Source organism: Pteropus vampyrus, unplaced genomic scaffold (assembly GCF_000151845.1).
Source record: "Pteropus vampyrus isolate Shadow unplaced genomic scaffold, Pvam_2.0 Scaffold745, whole genome shotgun sequence".
Classification (NCBI taxonomy): Eukaryota; Metazoa; Chordata; class Mammalia; order Chiroptera; family Pteropodidae; genus Pteropus; species Pteropus vampyrus.
In genome coordinates, this window is record NW_011889526.1 from 291,096 (window position 1) to 303,216 (window position 12,121).

General features: G+C 41.4%; 1 protein-coding gene across 1 annotated transcript in view; it reads right to left on the minus strand.

Annotated features, from left to right (window-relative positions):
* VSTM1 (V-set and transmembrane domain containing 1) overlaps nucleotides 1-1,960 on the minus strand; it is a 12,621-nt gene extending 10,661 nt beyond the window's left edge. The window contains 3 exon segments of the mRNA XM_011385672.2: nucleotides 123-407; nucleotides 542-577; nucleotides 1,753-1,960. Coding sequence (XP_011383974.2) covers nucleotides 123-407; nucleotides 542-577; nucleotides 1,753-1,786 — 355 coding nt within the window. The 5' untranslated portion in view covers nucleotides 1,787-1,960.
* Nucleotides 1,961-12,121: the final 10,161 nt, after the last annotated feature.

The window sequence follows — 12,121 nt, forward strand, 5'->3', positions numbered from 1 at the left end:
CATTTCCCTACAGTCAAGGTATTGCATCTGTCTTTTTATTTCTTGGATTTCTTCCTCCCCTGCCAGATCACAGGACAAGGAAAAGGTGCATCAAAGAGCAAACCTGAGACTGCTCTTCTCACCTGTGACCACCAGCTGCAGGTGTTCACTCTTCTCTGACCACTCGTGGGAGCCTGTTGTCTTGTAGGCACAAAAGTACATTCCAGCATCCTTAGGCTCCAGGTCTGTGAGGAGAAATTCAGCATCGTGTCCGGCTGAACTCCGTTCCTGCTTGTATCCAGAGTCCTGCGACTTCCCCAGCATGAATGTCACATTCTGGAGCTTACATTGGCACTTCAGGGTGACGTTACTACCGCGTTCAACCATAAATCCAGGCAGGGCGTTGAGGGAGGGTTTGGGAAGTTTCTCTGGAAATAATTCAGAGTTAGTTTGACTCTTCATCTTGATGACCACAAGCATTCTCCTAGAATTCCAAGGATTAAAGGGGAAAAATCATGAAGCTTGGGATGTAGGAACAAAGTGTACATGGGAGACAACTCACCATTCTTTTGCTCATATTCGTAGCCCAGACAAAGCCCTGGAAGAGAAACTCTCATGAGAGATGAAGGATGTGCTTGTCTTTGAGCACAAAGCAGGCAGAGAACACACAACTAATTTATTAAAGATCTGCCCTATTCCTCACAGGTACTTCCCTGGGTTTACTTTTACCTTTTACTTCCGTCCCATTGTTTGTCCTTCAGAAGTTATGATTGTGTACAACTTTCCAGCAACCATTTCTGATTTATCACATTGGGAACTGTAACAAAGCTTTCATGATTACTCTTTCTTTTGCTGTCTAGAAATCATTGAACATTTACCTATATTTTTCCCTCATGCTTTCTGAGATGGCAATGTTTATCCTTACCACTTAATACAATGGTTATGTGTGCAGTGTGGGAATAGGGTTTCCTCCCTCATTCAAAGGGAGAGGGTTTGTGGTACAGGGAATGAATATGGGGAGGATGAGGCCAGTCTCTGACTGCCCAGTATATTCTGCCCTGCAGCTGGAAGTCTGGGGTACAGCGACAGCAGCCACCTCTAAAGTTCAAATGTGTGTAAAAAGGGCATTACCCCAAAGAGAAGGGCTGTACTCAGAAGGAGGAGGAAGGAACTGGGGTACATGATAAGTCCTGATGTTCCCTCCACACCCCAACTCATGAAAGAGGATATGGAACTTCATGGGGTGGAGCTGCTGGTTCAAAGCCAAGAGCTTCTATGAGACCAACCCAAGATTATAATCCAGGCCATCTTCTTTATAGGCTGAGATCTGTTCGATTATATTATGTTTAAGCTGAGCATGATTAAAATCAGACTGAGGATTGGGTGAATCAGGAAATTTTTTTATCCATCATCCCCAGGCATTGTTCTCTGTATTCTGGTTAGTACCCAAACCCACAGCATTTCACACCCTGTAGACGCTGCCCAAGGGAACATTCAGGGCGAGACTGGTGTTTAGAAGAGACAGATAGAGATCTCATATGAGCTCTGCATTTCTTGGCTGAGTAAACAGGGTGTTACTTACTACACATCTCTGAACCTTGGGTTCCTCATCTCCTTTGTGCAAGCATGGGTATATCACAGCCTACGAAACTGTGACAGGTGGCATGTATTCAATATACAGAAGTCATCATTTCTGCTCCTGCCCCGTTTTCCATATTAACCTCCACTCCGCCATGAATTTCTCATCTATCCTTCCCGGACCTGGAGACTCACCGAGGCAAAACAGGGTCAGGAATCCTGTGATCATAGTGTCCCTTCCACCTGGACCAAGATTCTGTCTTCAGTTTTACGGTTCAAAGGAAGAAAGGGGATCAGGGTGATACTAGCTCTCCAACTGGCCACTCTGTCCCCAGGATGTATGGGGAGATGTTTGGTCCTGACACTCTGGGGTTCCACAACAGTTTCCTTCTTGCAACTAACTCAGGAAACCAGAAGCCATCAATGACAACATCTCCCCATAAATGGGCATGTGTGGCTATAGCTCCACTCACTCTAAGATCTATCTCATTTCATCTGAAGTCATGTCCAAGATATTTTCTTTAGAAAAACATTTTTTTGGAAATTGTTTTAGAGTCACAAAAAATAGTATAAAGAGTTCCCACATATGCCCATCAGCCAGCTTCCCCCAGTGGTAATATAAATACAGTACATTATCAAAACCAGAAAATTGGTATTAGTGCAATACAATGGATGGGCAAGCACATAGTGATATCTAAAATGCTGGGATCTCTGTAAAAGGTGGACACTCGCTGCCCCTGAGAGCAGGTAGGCCAACAAGAAAACAGAAGTGAATGTGTCTGCTTTGAAGCTGAGTAAACTTGTCCCCCAGTAAACTGACAAATGGGTCACACAATAGTCAGATTTTTAACTTGCTTTCCTTCACAGAAGAGAAAGTAATCAAGGGACATTAGAAAGCTTTCATTCAATTATTTCTTTAAATGGGGAGAACATAATCCCATTTTCTAAGGAGCTAAGGAGGAAACATTGATGAATTAAGGGATTTCTTCCTCCCTAGAAGTACGAGATTCATTCATCTTTCATGCCTGGCTTTCTAAGTGTTACCCTAAAAATAAAAGGCCTTTCAAAGTGAAAGACAACAAGCATTTATTTGAGATCAATGAGAATAGCTATTTGGAATGCACTGATTATGCAGAAGCCAAAATTGTGTTCCAATTAGAAGACAAAGGCAATGGGTATTTATGAAAAAGAGTTAAGGAACAATTGTATCAATAGAAGGAAGGAATTTCTATAGGTGCAGAGACGTGAACACAGCTAATTCTATACAATGTTTTTAATTTTCAGTGCAGTAGTCATCAGTCCAATAGTCATAATATCTGCTTTCTTGCTATTTTTGCAAACAGTTCTTTGGGATATAAAGTTGCTTAAGGCCTGTCCAAAGGTTATTTTGCCCTGTTTTAACATCCCAAAGGTTTGAAGTATAAGACTGTGCAAGACAGGTCCTTTGAGATGGCAGCTCTGGCTCCATTTTAAAGTGGCTCCATGTATATTATTGTTTATATAAGTCAGTTAAGACTTCTATGGACTAACAATTGCCTTACATAACTGAAAACACTAGGGTTATAATGGGTTCAAGCATGGGTAGATCCAGATACTCAAATTATGGCTTTGGGAATCTGTCTTTCTCCAGGTTGAGGTGCCACTTTCTATTTGTATAGACTTTGTTCTCAGGCTGGTTCTCTTTATGTGCTAGAGAGATACCCACCAGCATCTTTAGGCTGAAACAGTGTGCTTGCACTGATCCTTGCAACAAAAATCCTTAGACGGACTCACGTTGCTTGGTCTTGGTTTACATGTCCATTCCTAAATCGATAGATGTAGCCAGGGTGATGCAGTACGTTAATTGGCCTTTCTGGGGAACACGAGCACACCAGGAGCTAGGAAGATGGACCACAGAGAGTGGGCGAGAAATAGTTGGCCAGTGGACCAATCAAGATGGTCTTACCAGAATACATAGGAGATTAGTAGCTGGCCATGTAAAAATCAATAGTGTTCACTATGTGACTTCATTTGCCCATGTCAGTGTGTGCCCCAGGCAAGAGTTATGCCTCCTTCTAAGAACTAATCTAATCTATGGTTCTGGTCTCCTTTAACCATGAGGTCACTGAAATAACATGCAGGTGCTATTATAATAACTACACGTCAATTTTCTAGAATTATTAGGTCCCATGCCTATGGGCGTGAGGGGTGGGAAAGAAACATAATGTTGTAAAGACTGAAAACTCTTACATTACCTCTCAAAGTAGATGCCAGCTCTTCAGATACACAATACCCTAGCACAAGCAACAAACGGCAGAGAGAGAAACCAGGAGTAGATGCTCATACATTTTCCAAGAGGCAAAATGGATCAAGTCTTCCAAACTGGACTAAAATTATTGGAGGAATTAAGATTGGAAGAGAAGACAGAGTAAGTGGAGGAAAGCTCCAACCCTGGGCCCTTCTACGTCTTTAAAAGACACATTGTTTGAAGCTCATAGAGGCTCATTGCCCTCTGATTCACCCTCGACCCTGTGCTGCAATCGACTTTTATTTAAGAACAATTTCTCAGGATTATGTTTCCAACAAATCACCAATGGAAAAAGAGTTATGATTTTTATTAAGATTTGAAATCACATAAGGTCAGTCCTAACTAATAATAGAAGTGTGCGTGTGAATGCACATATGCAGGCATGTTTCTCCATATCCCTCAGATCACTTTATTTCTGTCCAGTTTTATCTATATCCAGATCAGGTTCACTTTCTAAAAGTGAGGCCAAAAGACTCTTGTGTCCAATTCCCACCTAAGCCCTACTCACCACGCCCCTACGGAAACCTGCGACTATCACCAGATCGATCTCTTCTTTTTACTCCCAGCCACTTCCATCCTTTGATTTTTGCGACTTCCCCGTAATCTAGAGCATTCCACGTTTCAAATGCTGATTCAAACCCAACATCTTCCAGGAAGTTTTCCTGACTCCGGCCCTTCCGTGACCTCCAATAGCACTCATAATTCGTGATTTCAGTTCATTACATGCTACCTTGCAAGTTCGTCTTTCTGCGTTAGCTAAAGTGAGAACGAGGGCCGGGGCATGAGCTCATCTATCCTCCGCCAATCTTAGCAAGGTATTCCGTACACAGTAGGCACTGCATAAGTAAAATGGACACGGGCTGGATGCAAATCAAGCATTGCTCTCAAATGCTGTAAAATGGAGTGGTCTTCAACCCTATTAAGTGCCAAAGGGGATGACAAACGGATAGGCTGGCCCCGGAGACCACAAGTCCCAGCAGCACATGGGGGTCTGGCTTTGGTTGGTGGTGGGAAGTGGGCAGTCGGGGAGGTGGGGAAAGATGGTTTTGTGTACAGCGCAAGGGTCCAAGCACACAAGAGACTGGAGTGCCTCACGGGGCGAGGCGGGAGGTGATTTAACAGACAATAGAACATTCACTTGGATGGACAATGCAATTTGGCTATGTCTGGACAGCAAAAGGAACACACCTTCTCCCGCAGACCAGCAGAGGTCAGCAAGCCGCTGTCCTGCTCTGTGTGTGCGCACCCATTCACCCACACGACGCCCCCACGCACGCTGCACCCTTTGTGCTTGCTCCAGAAGCCAGACAGCCAGGTGGTCCAGGAGTATGCCCAGAATGCCGTTCCTGAGCATGTGTGCAGCGTGTGCCTTCTGGAATCTTCCCTGCACTCCATCTGCAGCACGCGCCGTCTAGCATGTGATTTGTGGCAGCTGCTGACCTAGCATCCGTTCTGGGAGAGGTCTGAGATGGGGTCCCTGGGTTGGGCGACCACTGCACTGCATTGTCCTAGTGAGAAAGCACTGCATCTCCACTGGTGAGTACCTGTTGGCACTGGCCCACGACTACAACTGGAGTCACTAGCTGAGTGGACGCTGGAAAGCGGTTGACTGTGCGGTCTTGGTGCCTGAGACCCCTGGTGGTTATGGACAGCGGCCCACGTGCAGGGCGGCAGGTGAGGGAGGTGGATGATGGGGTAAGGGGGTGTGGGAGGCCACCGCTGGTGGAGTACCTGCTTGGGCTCTCCTACCACCTCTGCCGAGAGGACATGGGTTCTTTGATTTGAGGTGCTTTGGGTGTGTCTGAGAGGAATTTTTCACTCAAATGGTTAACTTTGTAAACAGCTCTTTGTTCTGCTTCTGTAGATATATTTGCCACATAGGCCAAAGGGTAGGGTGACCTCGAGAGTAGCTAAAGACTCATCCTCTCCTTTTGCTTGTTCTGTCTAGATAACAGATGTATTGCCTAAGTTCCTGTTTGAAAATCTCCTGTAACTGCCTGTAGCCCATGGCAATTCCCCCCACCTGCTGTAACCCATAGCAACTCTGGCACCCAGTAGCCCGTAGCAACTCCCATGCTCTGTAACCGCCTGAGGGCAAATTAACCAATCAGCCCATGCCAACTGTAAAACTAACTGCACAGATAAGCCCTATAAAAGTAAGTTTACCCCGAGCTTGTGGCCCAAATCTTCAGAGCACTAGCTCTTCTGGGACCTCCGGCATAATAAACTTGAGTTCTCCAACTCTCCGGGTGCTTGGCTTCTCTCTGGTCTGAATATTCTGCAACATGTCAACTAAAAAATAATATCAACTAGGTGTTTTCCTCACCAAAAAGGATTTATTTGGGGAAAAAGAAAAGGGTTGCAACCCAGTGCATGTGGACGTGGCAAGCCAGGCTCACACTCAGCTTGCAGGCCAAGTGGGAGGGCTATATACAGAAGGGCAAAGGAAGCTAAGGGGAGGGGAAGTTAGAGCCATGGAGCTTTATTATGAATAGCCCTTCCTGTGGGGTTCTCACCATTCCATACAGCGCGAGACCATCTGTCAGCCCCAGCTCCTTATCCATTCGCCTGGTGATGTGCACAATGTGAATGATGCCCCTAAGTGAGAAAGATGGCTGCAGTCAGGCTCCCTCCGGACACCCTTAGCAACTTCCTAGTGGAAGTGAGTCAGCACTTCTCCCCTTATGTAACCATGTGCCTGGTAGGCAGGTGAAGGCTTCTATAACTTGGCAGTGTGCCACTATTGTTTAACCTGTGTTTGTAAAGATGCCGCCACCTTGCAAGTTGGGTTGTGCCCTTGCTGGAATAAAGAGCTATGTCGCAGTTGCCTACAGCTCCTTGCATTTAATTCCAACTGTCCAAGCCTTACCTCGGTATCTCGAACCTGCAGCAACACTCGCAATAAGCATGAAATGTCTGTAGCTCATTAAAATCCTGTTTCCATGTCCTTTAGATATACCCAGCAGTGGGATTACTGGATCGTATGGTAATTTAATTTTTAATTTTTAATTTGAGAACCCTTATATAGTTTTCCAAAGTGGCTGCCCCAATTTACATTCCTACCAATCATGTACGAGATTTCCCTTTTCTCCACATCCTCTCACTTCTTTTTTGTCATCTTGTTAATAGTCATTCCAGTGGGTGTGAGGTGATAGCTCATTGTGGTTTTTGATTTGCATTTCCTGATGGTTAACGATGTTGATTATCTCTTTATGTGCCTATTGGCTATTTTTGATGTCCTCTTTGAAAAAAATGTCTATTTAGTTCAGCCCATTTTTGAATCAGATTGCTCATGGGATTTTTTTGTTTTATTAAGTCTTATGAGTTCTTTATATATGTTGGATAGTAACTCCTTATCTGATATACGGTTTGCAAAAATTTCCTCTAATTCTGTAGGTTGTCTTTTCATTTTGTTGTTTCTTTTGCCATGCAGAAGCTTTTGAGTTTGATTTGCATTTCCTGATGGGTAACGATGTAGTCCCATCTGTTCATTTTTTCTTTTGTTCTTCGTGCTTTGGCGTCATGTCCAAAAAATCATTGGCATGACCAGTATCAACAAGGTTCTTCTCTGTGTTTCCTTCAAGTTTTATGTTATCAGGGCTTACATTTAAGTCATTGACCCACGACTCTGGGACACAACAGCTCCCTTGGCACCACAGCCTCCTCCAAGGTCCTTTGGATGCACAGATGGATGGATCACTCAGGTTTCCAGGTGTGCTCTGTGCAGAGGTGCTTTTGTTTGGTGATGGATGGTCAGTTAGTTGTAAATCAGTTAATTGAAGGTGAGAGAAAAAAGGAACAATTTGTGCCACGATGATGCTGACGTCACTCTCGTAAAATGTTAATAGCGGTTATATAAGTATATGTACCTCTGGTCATGGGAGACACAGATGTCACTAATGTGGAAAGCAGGGGCTCTGTGCTATTTGCCTCAGTATCCCATGTCCACACAGGTCCTGGCCTATAGTAGGACCTCAGCAAATGCGTGCTGAGTGATGAAGTGCTGCAGTTTGAGCATGACTTACAAAGAATTTACAAGAGCATGAAAGGTTATAACCTCACAATAACTTCCCATCTTCCTCCCACCAAGTAAACTTCACTTACAGCCTCACACTAAAGTCACTCCCATCCATTGGTGGGATAAGCATTAGCTCAAAGAGGGAGAAAGCCCTGTCATGGGAAAGACCTGCATGTGACAACCTTAGCTTTGGTCTTGGAAGTTTTCTGAACCAGTTGTGTCTCATTCCTTGATCCTCTAAATAAGATAAGGTTCACTGATGCCCTAAAATCTCAAAATCAAGATGGATATTACAGAAAAGGAAAAACATATGTTCCTTCCCTGTCCCATATACAGCTGCATATGTAATGTTTTCATCAGCTCCAGCTGCTATAGCAGAATACTGTAGACTGGTGGCTTCACCAATCTCTGTGTCTCACAGTTCTGGAGGTTGGAAATCTGAGAGTAGGGTGCCAACATGATTGGAGTCTTAGTGAGGATGTTCTTCCTGGTATACAGACAGCTGCTTCCTCTCTGTATTCCATGGCCAAGAGACATGTCTCATGTTTCTTCTTATAAGGGCACTAATCCCATTTGTAGGGGGTCCACCCTTATGACCTAATTGTCTCCCAAAGGCCCCACCTCCTGATAACCATCACAAGGATTTAGGGCTCCACACTCCAGCTCAGCTGTGTTTATTCTTGTCTGCTCATCAGGCCCCTGGAGGTAAAAATAGTAAAAATTCCTGTGCATGGAATTGACAAATCTGACTCTGAGGGTTTTCTTTCTTTCTTTCTTTCTTTTTTTCAGAATTTTTTAAATTATGAATTTAAAAGCTAGTCAGGTTATTTCACATTGGATAGGTTTTGGTTGGTTGTAGATTTCAAGGAATTAGTTCATTTCATTTAATTTGTTGAATTCATGTGTATAGAGTTGTAGCAGTCCATTGTTATCTGTTGACTGCCTGTGGGATCTACAGGTATAGCCCGAGTTTTATGCCTAACATGGGTAGTTTGTGACTTCTGTTTACTTTTGTACGTCTTGCTAGAGGTTTTTCAATTTTTTAAATTGATTAATTTATTTTTTGATGGTGACATTGATTACAAAATCCAATAAGTTTCAGCTATACACTTTAACAGTAAGGCATATGTATATTTACACTGTGTGTTCACCTCATATAGTTAGATTTCTTTCTGTCACCACATATTTGACCCCCTTTACTCCATTTATCCCCGCTCCCTCCTCCCCACTATCCTCTGGAAACCACTAATCTATTCTTCAAGACCATGAGTCTCTGTTTGTCCTGTTCATTTGTTGCTTTTAGGTTTATATCCCACATATAAGTGATACCATGTGGTTTTCAACTTTTTCTGTCTGGCTTATTTCACTTAGCATGATTATCTCAAGGTCCATCCTTGTTGTCGCAAATGGCAGTATTTCATCTCTTCTTATGGCTGAGTAATATTCTATTGTATATATGTTCCACAGCTCCTTTAGCCAATCATCTGTCATAGGACACTTCGGTTGCTTCCGTGTCCTAGCCACCATGAAAATAATGCTGCTGTGAATACTGATGTGCAAATATCTTTCCAGATCTGAGTTTTCAAGTCTTTGGGGTAAATACTCAGTAGAAAGATTGCTGGATCATATGGTAGATCAATTCCTAGTTTTTTGAGGAACCTCCATACTGTTTTCCACAGTGGCTGTACCACTGTGCAGTCTCACCAACAGTGTATGAGAGTTCCTATTTCTCTGTATCCTATCCAGCATTTGTTATTACTTGTCCTGTTGATTACAGCTATTCTAACAAGCGTAAGATGGTATCTCATTGTAGTTTTAATTTGCATCTCCCTAATAGCTAGCAAAGTTGAGGATTTTTCATATATTTGTTGGTCATTTGTATGTCGTCTACAAAGAAGTGTCTGTTTAGGTCCTCTGCCCAGTTTTTGATTGTATCATTTGGTTTTTGTTATCGTTGTTGTTATTGAGTTGTATGAGTTCTTTATATATTTTTAATATTAGGCCCTTATCGGAGGCATTGCTTACAAATATATTTTCCCATTCAGATGGTTGTCTCTTTACCTTGTTGACATTTTCTTTTGCTATGCAGAAGTTTTTTAGTTTGATGTAGTCCCATTCATTTAATTTTGCTTTTACTTCCCTTGCCTTTGAAGTCAAATTCATAAAATTCTCTATAAGTCCAAGGATCTTGAGTTTAGTTCTTATGTTTTCTTCTATGCATTTTATTGTTTCAGGTCTTATATTCAGGTCCTGAATCCATTTTGTGTTAATTTTGGTATATAGTGATAAATAACAATCTAATTTCATTCTTTTGCAGTGGCTTTCCAGTTTTCTCAACACCATTTATTGAAGAGGCTTTCCTTTCTCCACTGTATGTTTTTTTTTTTTTTTGGTCAAAAATTATTTGCCCATATAAATATGGGTTTACTTCTGGACTCTCGATTCTATTCCACTGGTCTGTGTTTCTATTTTGCTGCCAATACCATGCCGTTTTGATTACTGTTGCTTTGTAGTATAATTTGAAGTCGGGCAGAGTGATGCCTCCAGCCTCGTTCTTTTTTCTCAGGATGGCTTTGGCAATTAGGAGTCTTTTGTGCTTCCATACAAATCTAATGATTTTTTGTTCTATTTCTTTAAAAAATGCCGATGGGATTTTGATGGGGATTGCATTAAATCTGTATAATGCTTTAGGTAATAAGGTCATTTTAACAAAGTTGATTCTTCCAATCCAAGAACAGGAAATATCTTTCCATTTCTTTGTATCTTCTTCAATTTCTTTTAATAGGTTCTTGTAGTTTTCATTATATAGGTCCTTCACATTTCGTTAAATTTATTTCTGTATATTTTATTCTTTTTGTTGCAGTTGCAAAAGGAATTATTTTTTCCATTTCTTTTTATGACATTTCATTATTAGAGTATAGGAACGCTATGTATTTTTGAATGTTGATTTTGTATCCAAAAACTTTATTGTATTTGCTTATTGTTTCTAGTAGTGTTCTTGTGGAGTCTTTAGGGTTTTCTATGTAGAGAATCATGTCATCTGCAAATAGTGACAGTTTGATTTCTTCATTTCCTATTTGGATGCCTTTTATATCTTTCTCTTGCCTGATTACACTCGCTAGGACCTGCAGTGTTATACTGAATAACAGTGACAATAGTGGAAAGCTTTGTCTTGTTCCTGATCTTGGAAGGGTTTTAGTTTTTCACCATTAAGTATAATGTTGACTGAGGGTTTGTCATAGATGGCGCCTTTATTATGTTAAGGTACGTTCCTTCTATACCAATTTTGTTAACTGTTTCAATCACAAATGGATGCTGTATCTTATCGAAGGCTTTTTCTGCACCTATCGATATGATCATATGATTCTTATTTTTTAATTTGTTTATGTGGTGTATCACATTAATCAATTTGCATATGTTAAACGATCCCTGTGCCCCTGGGATGAAGCCCACTTGATCGTAGTGTATACTCTTTTTAATATGTTGCTATATTCGGTTTGCTAAGTCTTATTTAGAATTTTTGCATCTGTGTTCATGAGAGATATTGGTCTGTAGTTTTCTTTTTTGTGTGTTATCTTTACCAGGGTTTGGTATCAGGGTAATATTGGCCTCATAAAGTGAGTTGGGAAATATTGCCTCCTCCTCAATTTTTTGGAAGAGTTTGAGGAGAATAGATATTAAAACTTCTTTGAATGTTTTATAGAATTCACTGGTGAAGCCATCTGGACTTTTACTTTTTGGTAGGTTTTTGATGATTGTTTCAATTTCCATGCTGCTGATCAGTCTATTTAGATTTTCTAGTTCTTCTTGATTCAGTCTAGGAAAGTTGTATCTTTCTAAGAACTGATCCATTCCTTTTAGATTATTAAATTTGTTGTTATATACTTTTTCATAGTATTCTTGTATGACCCTTTGTATTTCTGCAATGTCAGTCATAATTTCCCCTCTTTCATCCCTGATTTTGTTTATTTGTGTCATTTCTCTTTTTTCTTTAGTGAATCTAGCCAGGAGTTTGTCAATTTTATTAACCTTCTCAAAGAACCAGCTCATTGTTGCTTTTTTTTCTATTGTTTGTTCGTCTTCAATTTCATTTATATCTGCTCTAATTTTGATTCTTTCCTTTGCTGACTTTAGGCTTAAGTTGTTCTTCCTTTTCTAGTTTTTAAAGATGAAGCTTTAGGTTGTTTATTTTCGCTTGTTCTTGTATTTGGAGGTAGGCTTGTAATGATATGAACTTTCCTCTTATGACCGCTTTTGCC